The sequence below is a fragment of the Microcaecilia unicolor genome, chromosome 1 (assembly GCF_901765095.1).
Source record: "Microcaecilia unicolor chromosome 1, aMicUni1.1, whole genome shotgun sequence".
In the NCBI taxonomy this organism is placed as follows: domain Eukaryota; kingdom Metazoa; phylum Chordata; class Amphibia; order Gymnophiona; family Siphonopidae; genus Microcaecilia; species Microcaecilia unicolor.
Window position 1 is genome coordinate 509,867,936 of NC_044031.1, and position 15,816 is coordinate 509,883,751.

General features: G+C 44.6%; 1 protein-coding gene across 3 annotated transcripts in view; it reads left to right on the plus strand.

Moving 5' to 3' along the window:
• Positions 1-15,816, plus strand: part of CSPP1 (centrosome and spindle pole associated protein 1) — a 370,862-nt gene that overhangs the window by 28,861 nt on the left and 326,185 nt on the right. Inside the window, exon 5 of one of the 3 annotated variants that reach the window (XM_030215269.1) lies at positions 2,937-2,960. The exons of the other annotated variants lie outside the window; for them this stretch is intronic. Within the exon in view, the coding sequence (XP_030071129.1) occupies positions 2,937-2,960 (24 nt within the window). The remainder of the gene's footprint in view (positions 1-2,936; positions 2,961-15,816) is intronic. 3 annotated transcript variants of the gene reach the window in all.

The window sequence follows — 15,816 nt, forward strand, 5'->3', positions numbered from 1 at the left end:
GTCTCATTCTTCTGATTTCTTGAAGAGATTCCATTCTGGTGTTCCACACGTAAACTGCTTGAATCCCTTCCGATCCATCAGAGCCAGTTTGAAAATTCACTTCATTAGGATTCATTTCAGTATAATTTGACACTTGTCATTAATCATATAGGAAGTAAAGCCATCTCTGTATAGCTGTTGTCAAATTTATGCAAGGCTTGTTTCTATTGAAACATGTCATGCTACCTGCTGTATCTTGGACCTCGACTTATTAGCCCAGCTGATAAAAGCGCACTTTCAACTGAAGTACTTGATCTGAAAGGTGTTACTTTTTAAAAAAGTTTTTTTTCTATAGGGTAGTTCTAAGTAAGGTAGTGTTGGACTTCCTTCTTAACCAGTCAGTTGTTGTTTATACGTTTTTTTCCTAGGCCGTATGCTCACAAAGGTTTACAAAAATCTTAGCTTTCTACCTGGTGCAGACTGATACCTTTAGAAACTCCACCCAGGTTTTTGTTTATTTTGGTCTCAGTGAACCTGGAATTACTGTTGCTAAACACACAGATAAGATTGCGTTCTTTATATCACAAAAGTTTGCTCTAGAATCCAACAGTAACCCCAGAGATTACAGATAAATAACGTAATAAAGAAAAGAAACCTCAATAGCCTAGGGAGCCTGCATAGATGGTCTACCCCTGAAAAGTAGTATCACAGGTTTTAACATGTGGATGCACAAGTGGGTTTTTTTTAACTCTGTTTTGGGAATGATATAAATTGGTGGATACTATGGAGAGTGGAGTTGGTTTTTTTTTTTTTTTTTTCTGATCTATGATGGTGTATTGCTCTCAACGTCTTAAACCTTGGGTGGCTTGAGCGGTATCACTGAGATCTCTTTCTCCACTTTTTTTGGGTGTGTTGGTCAAATGTTTCCCGTCACAGAGTTAACCCATTTGTCTGATATATAGCTTCTTTTGGTATAGATTTTCTTGTTCTTTATTTTATGCCAGGCAAGTCTGACTTTTCAGGGGCATACCAGTACTTGGAGTATTAGAGCTATAGAAGCATTGGTGGTCCACTTAAAATTAGCCTCTGTGGAAGATGCCTGTAAGACAATGAAATGGAATTCCATCAACACATTCAAACCACACTATTATGACATTCCCAGTGTGACAGTAGCTTTTAGTCAGTCTGTCATAAAGGTCTCATTGAGGTATAGAATCCAGCTTGGTTTCCTCTAGTTTCAATTTTATTTGCAAGTTGCCTTTTGCAAAACCAAAACAAAAGGTGGGAGGATGACATGTAGGAGAATGGCTCACGGGAGGAAGACGTGTAGGAGAATGGCTCACGGGATTCTTTCCAACCCCATTATATATTAAATGGTATGTATGTCTGTGTGGGGGTAACTTAGGGGACTGGAGCAGTTTGGGGAGGATGGGAAGCTGCAGGGAGGTGGTGGGGCAGTTGCAAGGGCATAGTGTAGGGTGGTACGAGTATTTGCAGAGAAGTAGTTTTGGGGAGGGGCAGCTTGGCTAGAGGTGTGTGTGTGTGTAGTATTTTAGGAGGGTGGGGCAGTTTGACAGATGGAGGGAAGCTGTAAGGGGGTGGTTTAAGGAATGGGGCAGTTTGGATGCTGGGGAGGGGTAGTTTGAAAGCAGCGATTCACTAATTGGTGTGTTTCATTGTATGTAAGTTTCTGTGCTACAAAGCTGGCTCTGCTGCTCCTGTAGAAATGCATTGGGCCTTTTTTTTTTTTTTTTTAATTTGAAGAGGGCTTATTTTTCTGGAATCCTTGGTCTGATATAACTCACTTTTGAACATGGTATGTCTTTTCATTGTTTTGTTCAACCCATTCTTGTTGGCATAGTGTGCTTGTATTTTCCTCCTTTTGGCTTAAAAGCAACCTGAAGATGGGATTTCCATCTGTGGAGACTGCATGTACTGCTCTCCTTAGAGGAAATAAAACTATTTAACCTGTTGTCAATGGAGAACACTTACTACAGGTGTCAGTCCTCTTAAAATCTCCCATCTCTCTGAGGCATTGCCTTCTCCATTTATAACTACTGTGTGTACAGAATTGAAGTGGCTTTATGTAACTACTGTGAAACAGAACATCTCAAAACAGGCTCAGTATATTATTTTAGAAAAAATGTAGTAGCTTATAATTCACTGCCCTGACTGGGAGATGTCACCCAATCTGAAAGGACACCAGAAGTATTTGGAGAACACCTGATACAGGTAAGCAACTTTGCCTCCCCTCCCTCAATCCCACTTTTGTTTTTTTTTGTATGCAGGAAAAATAAGCTATCCATGGGGATATTTTATTTTGAAATATCAATTTGTATTTTGAACCTGCCTTAAAGTACTAGTGGTTCCTGCTGGTTCTGGATCCTTGGGAGGGGTGAAAATGAGCTTCCAAGTCCCTGGATAAAGTTTTTTTTTTTTTTTTTCTTTTTTTTTCAAATTGGCCCCTAAGTATACCCTCTCTTTATTTATTTATTTATTTATTTATTATTTATTTATTTATTTATTTTTTTTTTTTTTTTTGGGGGGGGGGGGGGGGGGTTAAATATCTTTAAGGGAAAGGGGTATGCTATTCTATAGAAAGAGACACTATAATATTTTACCAGTGTTCCTTTTCTTAAAGAATCTCTGCTGCATTTCTTTGAAGTTTGAACAGATAAATAGATTAGATTATTTGTAATGTCAGTTATCCCAGAATAACTCAAACAGTCAGGAGTGACTTTCTCATAATGAAATGTATTTTGTTTAAAATACATAATAAAAGAGGACCAATACTTGTTTAGGCATGTTACTGGGGAGCACCAAATCTCAGTAGTTTGAGGATCATACAAGTAGGTATCAACCCAATCTCTTTTAAAAAGAAACCAACCCATGTTTTATTTGGTGGTGATGGGTATTTCTGACTGAGTATATTTGTCTACTATTTCCTTGGATTTTAGGGATACTCGCAGGCTAAGAGAAAGGTAGGAACCCTTGCTGGAAAATGTGTTAACTTTCAGTTTGAATCCTCATGAGCTTTCTTCTGCTGTTGAAATGATTAGAGGGAAAACTGATTTTTATGTTTTTGGAATTGATTTAATTCCCGTTTTTCTGGGCTTTGGTTCTGCTTTCTGCTGATTTGAATTGACATAATCACCAGCTGTACACTTATCTTAGATCTGTTTCAGGTATTAAGACAGTCTTGGTACAGTGCAGTCTTGATTATCTAATCTAAACAGGACCAACCTGTTGTCAGGTAACTGAAAAGTCGGATAATACAGAAAACGCTGCATAAACTTCTCAATGAGAATAAAACAGCGTTCCAGACTTTTAAAAATTGTTCTAAAACAAAGAATTTTAATAGAAATAAATGCAATGTCATCACCGGGAGAGGGGGTATCTTTCTAATATGTCAGATGGTTGGATTACCGAAGATCAGATAATCAAGACTATTGTATTTTAAAATCAGTGTACATTTATTTATTGTGCTACTATTTTGCTATGTGAACTTTTCTCTGTGTTAGAGAAAACAAGATTTCATGTAAAAATTAAATTGAATAACATTTTATGCTGGTCATGTATCACACTGAAAATGCTGCTAATCCACCTTGAATCCATAGTGAAATCAGGTGGAATATAAATCTCAGAATGGAATAATTGTCATAGGAACAAATTAAGTGTTCAGATTTAAGAATATATAATGAAAAGGGTAGAGATGTTAGGGAAGTGTTAGTTAATGTCTAGTTTTTGGTCACAATTGCTGTTAAGTTATTTTTTTTTTAATTTTCCTCAAATACAAATTTAGTTGAAATGAATGGCTGGCTTAATTACATCAGAATGATGAAGAATAACAAAAATTAAAGGGCTTGATTAATTCCACATGTTTGGTCCTAATACCTGAAACAGGCCATTTGCTGTATTTGCTGAATTTACCCCAATTAATGCATTCAGGTTTAGCAAGCAATTAGTCATGCAGCTTGCTGATCTTTGCTCATTATCGTATGCCATTTACAAATGAATTTTCGGAAGGAGAATAAGTGAGTATCACAAAGTAGAAAGTTAAATGAGTTGTGTGATTAGCCAAACTTCATGCCATTTTGTCTGCCCTAATTTATGCAGTTAATTTTGTAAGTTCAAAGCAGTTCATCCAACTGGAGCCAGCACAAAGCTTATAAGTCTTTCTCCAGCATGAGTGTGTAGTGCTGTAATGTGGTGTAGCCCACAGAAGAAAATTCAGGTATGTGAAAATACTCTTTTTGAGTGCATTTTGTTCTCTGCAGCTGTTCTTCACTGGCAGTGTGAAGAAAGCTGTTTTACAAAGCATAGTCTTCCTTGTCATCAAACAGATGAAGCCATTATGTATGGGTTGTGTCTATCAACCAGCAGGGGGAGATAGAGAGCACTCAATTTTTCACAGTGCCTCATGGCCAGCTAGCTCCACTGCCTCTTCAGTATTCTCTATCTCCCCAAGCAGGGTGACTGCAGCTTCTTCGAGCTCCATCAAAAATCTGCCTGGGGGTGGCTCCTGGCTTGCCAGTTGTTAGCCGGGGTGTTAGAGGCTATATCAGCTTCACTTTGAAAGCACATAGGTCAGCCCTTTCCCTGCCTTACCCATGCCCCCGTGGATGTAGACATATTAGCTTGCTTTTCCCTGTCCTTTCCCACTCAGTGGATGCAGGCACATTGGTTCGCCTTTCCCTGCCTTTCCCACTTACCTGAGCCTCCGGAGTGTTTTTATTGACCTCTTTTGTCTCTGCTTTCCTCACAGCGTTAAAAAAAATAAAAAATAATTAAAGTCGCATCGCGCTTTAGTGCAGCGATCTTGGAAAAGAGGTTTTTTTTCTTGAGATTCTTCTGCAGGACCGGAGCTGTGATACTCGGTCTAGTGAGGTAAGAGTGTTTTCTGACTCCTCCGGGGTGGGCCCGCGATCGGGACCTTTTTGGCGCGAACCGCCATTTTTGAATTTTACCGCCGTTTTCGGCGATGGCTGCGGAGACTGTAAAGTGCTGTTCTAAATGTGGCAAGCGCAAATCAGCAGCGGGGCTCTGTAATTCGTGCTGTACAGATGGTAGAGCTGGCCCGAGCATGGCGAGCGGCGAACTTTTGCGCTCTGAGCTGGCAGCTGATGCTGGGGGGGTCCTCTGAGTGAGGCGAATAATAGAGCTGATAGCCCTGGGCAGGATCCGGGCGGTCAGGGAGCGGTTTTCTCCCCTGATTTTGTTTTAATGCTGCATAGGGCATACATGCTTAAAAGAGCTCTTCCACAGGGTTCTTCGGACCCTCTGCCTGCCCCCCCCCCCCCCCCCCCGGTGGATCCTGGCCTTTTGGAGTTGGCTTTGCCTGTTTCTTATCCTCCTGATAAACGCAGAAGGGCTAATTCCCTTTCTGAGGGGTCTGGCAGAACTTCTTGGGCTGATGAGCCAGAGTCGGGTGCAGAATTGCCACAGGAGCTTGATGGATCCATCTGCAGTGAGAATTTTCCACCGCGAAGAGCTGCCGGCGCTTATTTCAGATGCCTTACAAGCCCTCTCGATTGAAGATCCTGGGAGTTGCACAGCCTCCTCTGTTAATCCAAGGATGGGCTAGTACCAGAAAGCCTGCTTGAGCCTTTCCTTTGCATGACTCCATCCAAGAGCTTATTTCGGCTCAATGGGCTGACCCCGAGGGACCTTTGAAGGTTGTCAGGGCTATGGGGCAATTATACCCTCTGAGTGAGGAACATTTGGCTCGCTTTGCAATGCCTAAAGTGGATGCCCTGGTCACGGCTGTGACAAAGAGAACTACCCTCCCTGTTGAAGGAGGTGGTTGCCCTGAAGGATATTCAAGACCGCAGGCTTGATTCAGCTCTGAAGCGGTCCTTTGATTTGGCAGGTCTCACTGTTCAGGCGTCTGCATGCAGTTGTTATGCTGCTAGAGCCTGCCTGGCTTGGTTACAGCAGGCAGTGGAACAGCCCGGTGATGGAGCGGAGACCTTATCCGAAGTGGCTCCGCGGATGGAGTCGGCTTTGTCCTTTTTGGCTGACGCCCTTTATGATATGGTCAGAGCTTCAGCTAAACAAATGGCTGTAGCAGTGGCGGCTCGCCGCACTCTTTGGCTACGACATTGGGCGGCGGACATGGCCTCTAAGCAAAGGTTGGTGAAGTTGCCCTTTCAAGGCCTTTTCCTGTTTGGTGAGGAGCTGGAAAACATTGTTAAAGGCCTGGGGGATTCCAAACCTCAGCGCTTGCCCGAAGATAGGCTGAAGCCTTCCTCTAAGGGTCAGGCGGTCCCCTCCTCTTACAGACCTCGCTTCCGTGAAGCTAGAAGGTACCGCCCGGGGCGTGCTGCTGGGTTCACTTCGTGTGCCCGCTTTCAGCAGAGAAACTCCTTTCGCTCGGACAAACATTACGCAGCTGCTGGTTCAAGGCCTGGAGTTCAGGGGCGACCCTCTCAATGATGGTGCGCCAGCCCCCTCCTTGTTTCCTGTCATCAGAGGAAGACTTTCCCTCTTCGAGGAGTGGGCCAAAATCTCCGCAGATCAGTGGGTCTTGGACCTGATCAGAGACGGATACCGAATAGAATTCGATGCCCCGGTGAGAGACGTGTTTGTGGAGTCCCGATGCGGTTCTGCCACCAAACGGGCGGCGGTAGAGGAGACTTTGCACAGTCTGTGCCGGATAGGGGCTTCCCGGTGCTTCCCGCCGAACAAGGTCTAGGCCGCTACTCCATTTACTTTGTGGTGCCACGAAAAGGCGGGTCTTTTCGCCCGATCCTGGACTTAAAAGAGTTAAACAAGTCCTTAAGAGTGCGGCATTTTCACATGGAAACCCTGCGCTCCGTCATTGCGGCGGTACAGCCAGGAGAGTTTCTCACGTCTCTGGACCTGAAAGAAGCTTACTTGCACATACCAATTTGGCCCCCGCACCAGACGTTTCTGCAGTTTGCGGTGTTGGGAAAACATTTCCAGTTTCGGGCCTTGCCTTTTGGCCTTGCCACAGCTCCCCGAACCTTCTCCAAGGTAATGGTGGTAGTAGCTGCCTTTCTCAGGCGAGAGGGTATCCGGGTTCACCCGTACCTAGACGACTGGCTCATCAGAGCAGACTCAGAAAAAGAGAGTCATCTAGCTACAGCCAGAGTGGTTTTGGTCATCAATATGGCCAAAAGTTACCTGACCCCCTCGCAATCTCTAGAATATTTGGGGGCCAGGTTCGACATAGCCTCGGGCTATGTGTTTCTTCCCGAGCAAAGGCGGTGCAAGCTTCAGAATCAGGTCCGTCTGCTCCTGAGGATGCCCCGCCCGCGAGCTTGGGACATTGTCCAGCTGCTGGGATCGATGACAGCCACATTGGAAGTGGTGCCCTGGGCGAGAGCGCACCTGAGACCTCTACAGTATTCCCTACTTCAAAGATGGTCTCCAGTTTCTCAGGATTATCAATGCAGACTTTCTTGGCTCCCTGCGGCCCGACTCAGCATGGAGTGGTGGTTCTTGGACAGCATGTTGCGGCAGGTAATGCCGCTGGCGCTCCCCGATTGGTGCCTAGTGGTGACAGATGCCAGCCTGAAGGGCTGGGGCGCACATTGCCAGGGGAAGCATGCCCAGGGTCTGTGGACGCCTGACGAGTCGGAGTGGTCTATCAACCGCCTGGAGTTGAAAGCGGTGTTTCTGGCTCTTCTGGCCTTTCAAGTGACCCTGGAAGGATTGGCTGTCCGAGTGATGTCGGACAAAACGACAGCAGTGGCCTACATAAATTGACAAGGCGGCACTCCGTGCAGAGCTCTAGCTGCGCAGGCCGAACAAATTTGCCACTGGGCCGAGCTGCATCTACAGTCCCTGTCAGCAGCTCACATTGCAGGTCAGAGCAACGTGCAAGCCGACTAAGCAGGCATCAGATGGATCCAGCGGAGTGGGAACTAGCAGACAATGTATTCCTGCAGATATGTGCCAAATGGGGCAAGCCAGTGATGGATCTTATGGCGACCAGTTCCAATGCCAAAGTCCCGTGCTTCTTCAGCAGACGGAGGGATCCTCGCTCTGCCGGGTTGGATGCCTTGGCTCAACCCTGGCACCTGGGCTTGCTGTATGTCTTCCCTCCGTGGCCCTTGATAGGGCGAGTGCTCCTGCGGATTCGGCTGCATCCAGGAGAAGTGGTGCTCATCGCCCCGGATTGGCCCAGGAGGCCTTGGTATGCGGACCTCTGACAGATGCTGTTGGAGGCTCCCTTTCCGTTATGTCTGGTTCCGCACCTGTTGTCACAGGGTCCGGTGGCCATGGAGGACACCTGTCGCTTTGGTCTTATGGCATGGCGATTGAGAAGGCGCAAATGAGAGATAAAGGCTACTCAAATAAGGTAATTTCCACTCTCCTGCAGGGCCCGTAAGCGCTCCACTTCCGTGGCTTATGCCAGGATTTGGCGCCAGTTTGAAGTCTGGTGTGTTTCAAGAGCGCTTTCTCCATTGCAGGCTCCTGTCTCGCTGATTCTGGACTTTTTGCAGGATGGTGTACACAAAGGCTTGGCCTATAATTCCCTGCGGGTGCAAGTGGCAGCATTGGCCTCCCTGCGTGGCAAGGTTGAAGGCGTGTCCTTAGCTGCTCATCCAGATGTGGCACGGTTTCTTAGAGGGGTGGTTCGGCTCCGTCCTCCCGTGCGGGCACCTTGTCCAGCTTGGAACCTGGGGTTAGTATTGAAGGCCCTTCAGGGGGCTCCCTTTGAACCGCTTTGGCGTGCTTCAGAGAAAGATTTGACACTGAAGGTCATCTTGTTAGTGGCCATTACCTCGGCGAGACGGGTGTCAGAGCTCCAGGCGCTGTCCTATAGAGACCCTTTTCTGCAATTCTCAGAGTCAGGGGTCACGGTTCGGACCGTGCCTTCCTTCATGCCTAAGGTGGTTTCAGCGTTTCACCTAAACCAGCCTGTTTTTCTTCTCTCCTTTGTTGAGGAGGAGTTTCCAGATTCATTTGGGCAGTTGCACCTTGTGGATGTGCGCAGGACTCTGTTGCAGTATCTGCGAATTACAAATTCTTTCAGGACCTCTGATCATCTTTTTTGTGCTGTTTGCAGGTCCTCGCAGAGGGTCTTCAGCGTCTAAAGCCACTATTGCCCGTTGGCTCAAAGAAGCTATCTTTTCAGCATATCTGCTGTCTGGCCGGGCTCCGGCTGAAGCCTTTAAGGCACATTCCACAAGAGCGATTTCCTCTTCCTGGGCGGAAACTGGAGCACTATCTCTTCATGAGATTTGCAGTGCTGCAACATGGACTTCTAAGCTCTCTTTTGCCCAACATTACTGGCTGGATGTGGCTGCCAGGAGGGATGCGCGTTTTGGAGCACAGGTGCTAGCGCGTGGTGTGGCTTGTTCCCACCCTATTTAGGGATTGCTTTGTTACATCCCGTACGTAATGGCTTCATTTGCTTTATGACAAGGAAGGGAAAATTTAGGTTCTTACCATGATAATTTTCTTTCCTTTAGTCATAGCACATGAAGCCATGAGCCCTCCCTGTATGATTGTCTGTATTGCAGTGATTCTGATTTTAGGTGCTGTTCTTGTTTCCTGAAGTTATATTCCTTCCTTGGGGAGTCGGAAAACAGTCTTCAGGATTCTTGTTACAGTTATAGGAGGATGAGTTCATTCCCTCCAGTTCATGTTTTGGGAGGATGAGTTTATTCCCTCCAGGAGGATGCAAGTATTCCCTCCGTTTATACAAAGTGGAGGATGAGTTTATGCCCTTGTTAAGGGGCCATCGTTCGCTGTGAGGAAAGTTCATGTTATTCCCATTGCGGTTTGCCATACTGCTTTGGAAGCTTCAAATACTGAAGAGGCAGTGGAGCTAGCTGGCCATGAGGCACTGTGAAAAATTGAGTGCTCTCTATCTCTCCCTGCTGGTTGATGGACACAACCCATACATAATGGCTTCATCTGCTATGACTAAAGGAAAGAAAATTATCATGGTAAGAACCTAATTTTCCCATCCCCACCATGAGAGCACCTAGGGATCATAGCTGTCAGACTATGGAGATGGTTTTCAAAGCACTTAGACTTGCAATGTTACATAGAGGTGTATTTTCACAGCACTTATGCCCCGATGATCAAATTCCCCACGCGGTTCCGAACAGCGCTGAAAAATTAGCACCGGAATAGCATGGGGAATTAAAGCCTTCTTGAACAAAACTAATAGTATTCAAATTTATGCGTGCTATTAGTTTTGATCATCCTGTGGGAGGGTTGTGTCTGGACATGCGCTGAAGGCAGAAACCTCCTGCAGGAGTTTTTGATATGTCTGGGCTGTCCAAAGAAAAACCCCAAAAAACAAAAGCCTGGACCTGTCAAACAGTGCAGGAGGTTCCCCATCCCACCCAGGACACGAGGGGCTGACCTTCATCCGCCCCAACCCCCCCCCCCCCGACAGAGCAACCCTCCCTGACACCTGCCCCCACCCCCTGAACCTCAAAATGACGAAGGAGAGAGTATTACTTCCTCTTCCTTCCAGCAGTGCCCTGCCCAGTGCATCCTGGGGTGTGCTGGGTGGGGCTTCCCTACCATATAAGGGAGTCCCTTATATGGTAGGGAATCCCACTCAGTTCTTCCCAGGATGCACTGGGCAGGGTGCCACCATTTTGGAGGTGGCACTGTTAGGATGGAGGTTGCTCTGTTTGGGGGGGGGGGGGCGCTAGACCACCAGGGGGGTGTCTTGTCTTCTATCTGGTGTGGGATGAGGAGGCCTATTTGCATGCAGATGCATGCTGGACAGGGCTCTCCTTTCCTCCCCAATGCTTTGTAAACTCTTAACACCAGCTCTGAACTGGCATAGGGTTTGCCTTGGGAGTAATACTCTTGTTTGGCATGCTGCCCGCTGAGCATTGGGGAGGATTAGGTAATACATTGGGTGGGAGCAATCGTGGGCGCTAGTGTGGCGCTTTTGGCCTTTAGCGTCCGCACTTGCTTTTGATCATCTGCCCATTAGACTTAGTTACATATAGTAACCTATGGAACTTTGTAAGTCTAAGTGCTTTGAAAATGATCCCATGAACTATGTCCCAGATGGAAAAGAAAGATTGTCTTAGTAAAATGACAGTTTTGGCTTTGTTCCTGATGGTGCTGATATGGTTAATCTGTGGCAAATTGTTTCACTATAGATGGTATTTTGGCCTGCTATGTTGAAAAGCTGCTTCGAAAATACTTTATTGCTGCAGCATATCTCATTACAGTGCTTTGCTGCAAAATTGCTGCTTTGATTTTGTTCAACCTAAAACAGATTTATGTAATTTCCCCTAAAATATTAGCATATTAAGTTTACCAGCTGTTTGTCAGATATAATAACATAACACATCTTAGCACCTGCATTGATTGAGTAGTCTTGTGCACTAATTGGATTATGGCAAAATCTGTTTAATCCTGGTTTGTCCGAAACTCATCTTTAGTGTTTATTTCATGTATTGACCAACCAACTTCGTTGGGAGTTGTCTATTTCTTAGAAGCTGTGGAAAGTTTAATTTTCTAACAGTCTATGTGCATGCTTGCTTAGTTGGACATGTCCTGAATGTCATTTTTCAGTTCTGGGTACAGGATAATATCAGATTTCTTGACCCTCCCCAAGATTACATTGTATTTGTTAATAGCTTAAAATATTGATTGGTGAAAATTTTAATTAGACTTAAGATGAGTGCTGGTTCTTCCCAGAGGAAGTTTGAAGTTTATTGTAGGCTTTCAAGAGACAGCAGTCTTTTTCTCTTAGAGCGTTTGGACAATATGGTGAGTTGATAGCATAAAATCCTCTATTCCACTGTCAATAGAATTGCATGACTAAAAAACTGTCAAAAACTGAAATCTCTCTCGTTTATAGAAGTAATCTTAAAGAAGTAGGATGTCACTTAGAAGCAAGTGGAGGAAATCCTCCCTGGTAGAGGATAAGAATGCTTGTCACAGTAATGCTATTGGGTAAAAAAGATTTTTTTTTTTTTTTCTCTTCTGAGATCATGGAGTCCTTAGGTTCCTCAAAAGTGCTGTTTACAGTTTTGAGCTGTATTTTTGGAGAGACCATTTCTATATTCTGTTAGAGCAATGGAGACAGTGCAAGTAAATCTAATTTGTGAATATTCATTGTGGTTATCCTGAAAACATGAGTGGCTGGGGTTCCCCTAGGAAAGGATTGGAAACCACTGAATTAGAACCTTCAAATGCTTTATATAACACTTTTGTCATCTACTTTTCTAATAAGATCACTGCTATTTGGCATAATGTTGCAGTGGGGTCAATCCTGCCTCTCCACAGTGATGCTCTCCCTTCAGGAGACCTTTCTCCTTCATGGCAACACAGAGGTTGCCAAACTGGGACTTCTCTACTATGTTCCTGTAGGCCTCCTCTATAAACGTTTCTGCCTGCCTCAGCTCCTCCAAGTCTGCTATTCTAGCCTCCAGAGATTGGACCCATTCCCTAAGTGCTAGGAGCTCTTTGCACAGAAGTACACACATGACTTCTCGCCAACTGGGAGATAAACATGTGACAGTCGTTGCCAAAGACTGGATAGTCCCCATCTCGCTGCTGATCTGCTGCCTGCATCTTATTACTGCAAAAAGTTGTTAATGGAGTGGGAATATATAAATTAAATTCCCCTAAGATTGCTAGTTATATGCTAGGCTATGCTAATATTTTAGTTTTTATTATTTTAATGTTGTAAGTTTCCCTCTATGTATTCCTAAGAGCTATTTACTGGCTGATAGAGATGCCCTTTTTAAATTTGTAGCCTAATTGGATCAAGAGCCTATAAATCAGAGATTATGCCAGGGTGGGTGGGAATTAGTCTAAACTGAGGCTTCCTGTGCCTGTTAGCTGTGCTTTATATTGATACTATAATAACTGTAAAATAGCCCCTTAGTTTCAACAATTTTTATTGATGATTCATCAGTGTAAACAATCAACACGTTTAATATACAACCAAAAAAGAAATTAACATATCCTTCTGCATGTAAAAGAGATAATGGTGGCATCATGACATTTTTTTTTTAACATTTCCTCCTTCCCCCGCCTCAGCCTCAAACCCCATCCCTCCCTCGCATTTTATTATTATCTCAATTCTTTCTGGAGGTGCATAAAAATATGAACCCTGTTTACAAAATGGTCACATACAACAACCACAAAGGTCAATGTGCAGTGTAACTATGTATGCCCTGCATCCTATTATAGCCGGAACATTAAATATACTAGTAAAACCCCTCCAAGCGAGAGACCTTGTCTCTTATAGCGTCTCGCGACCTATATACCAACATTCCTGTGAAGGATTATCTGAATATGCCCCATACAAGACATACAACCTACAAACAGACCACCCCCACAAATGGTGCAGAAGAGTTTCCCCCCCAAACCTCCCTCCTCCCCCCCCCCCAAAAAAAAAAAACTAGTTCAATGATACGAAAGAGAATTCAAAACAAAGCTTCGAGCTCTAGGGGACAGAGACTGTATATATGGCTCCCAAGTAGCGAGGAACAATCTCCGAGAAGATAACCCAACCACCTGATGTTCTAATAACATGAGTTCATGTAATTTATTACGCCAATGCCAATACTCAGGTGGTGATTCCCCCTTCCACATGCAGAGAATAACCCTTTTCCCCAACATATAGGCTTTACGTACTAATAGAAGTGCACCCCCACCATTCAAAGCAAAAGATTCATGTTTATCCAGCAGTGCGCCCAAAGGAGAAGGCGTTATCCTGGTCCTCAACAGGCCTCCCAAAAATTTAAACAGGGACCTTCCCAAAAAACTGAACCTTCGGGCATTCCCATAGAGAATGAAAAAAAGAGCTCACCCCATGTTTGCATTTAGAGCGAAGAGGCTCCTCCACCCCTCCCATTCTAAAAATTTCGGCCTTGGTCAGATATGCTGTATTTAGGATTCTGTATTGGCATTCGCGAAGATCCACGTTCATGGACAGTGTAGGAAGACGGGCTGTTAACTTATTAAAATCTATCATTTATTTATTTGTAGCATTTGTATCCCATATTTTCCCACCAGTTTGCAGGCTCAGTGTGGCTTACATTTGCCGTAATGGCAGTTGCCATTTCCGGGTAAACAGAGTTACAAATGATCTTATATTAAGGTGAATACATATATGATAACATACAAAGGAACGTAATATGTAAGAACCAGATCATGGTTTGTTCATATACCATGTGTAAACATACATGGTAAAGAATACATTTTGGTAGTGCAAGAAATTTTCTGAGTCGTAAGTTGGGTTATAGTATATGTTAGGTGATCGAATATAGAGAGATTCTATTCGATCATGAGGTTTAAGGTGGTGGTGCTTGCTCGTTTAAGCAAGGAGGTAAAGTAGTCATTCGATAAAAAGTTTGATTATGTGATGATCGTGTATAATGTTGTTATTTAGTGTTTAAGATGAGTGATTATTGTATGCTTTTTTGAAAAGATCTGTTTTCAGTAGCCTTCGGAAGATGGCCAGGTCTTTCGTTGTCTTTATGGCCTTTGGGCGGTTTGAAGTTTCTTAATGATTTATACTTTGCATCCGGCATAAATGGCGTTGCAGTAGTCTAGGTGACTTAGCACCATTGATTGTACTAGGCTGCAGAATATTGCTCTTGGGAAGAAAGGTGTGATTCTTTTAAGTTTCCACGTTCTTTGTTGTGTTTTTTGCATGGTCTTCAAGTGTGAGATTTCGGTCGATTGTAACTCCCAGAATTTTCAGGCTGTCTGAGACTGGAAGTGTGTAGTCTGGGATGTTTATGGAGTTGGGTTTGTTTGTGTTGTATGTTGAGGACAGGGTTAGACATTGGGTTGTTTCTGCGTTTAGCTTTAGTTGGAATGCATCCGCCCATGAGTTCATTATTTGAAGGCTTTGCGTGATTTCATTTGTAATTTCGGTTATATCTTGTTTGTACGGAATGTATATTGTGACATCATCTGCATAGATGTACGGGTTGAATCCTTGGTTGGATAGCGATTATTAGAGCCGGACGTCTCAGATCTCGTGCCCAGCGGGCTGCAATATGCAATTTATCCTTACTTATGGCCAACCTTGTTAGCACCCTGTATGTGCCTGAAATAGAGAGCCGTTCCCCCGAGACCGAACCAAACAGATCTCGAACGCGTCTACCATGTCCTGCCCCCAATGCCTCACCACGCAGACATAATGTGCCTGCTGATTGTACGCAAATACGTTGCTAAGGTCAAAGCCCTCCCCCATTGCCCCCAGATTCAACAAGGTCCCTCCTGCAGTTAAAACACGTTCCAATCTCGTTATACCCATGCTCGCCTATCTCTGAAACGCCTGATTTTCTGAGCCTGGAGAACGCTAGATTGTTCTGCAAAGGCAATAAAATCAGAGACCTCTGAGTCTACTCCCCAGCGTCTGGTCAAATCCTTCCAAAGTTCCCATAATGGCCGCAACAAAACGCTATTCCAGAAGCAGGCTGGAATAGTCAGCCTCGGGGCTTGCAACAAAAAGTACAGGTGACACGGACTAAGATAGTCCTCCTTCAACTGCCTGGAAGTAAAATTCTCTCTATGGAGGAGCCAGTGACGCAGTAAACACGCCTGGTTATATCTCCATAGGTGCGGGATGCCCAAGCTACCCTCCCTCCAGGACCCCAACATAAGCTGTATTGCTAGTTTTGATTTCTTACCACCCCAGATAAATGTGCGTAGATGTTTATATAACATCTGCAAATCCCTATTTAGGATACGAAGGGGGAGCATTACATATATCCACCTCAGAAACTCCACCATTTGAAACAAGTGAATTCTGCCATGCAAGGCGAGAGGCAAAGATCTCCATTTATGTAGATGTTCCACAGTCCGTTCTAACAAACTAGCAATATTAGCCTGGTATAGAGACGACGTTTTCATGCC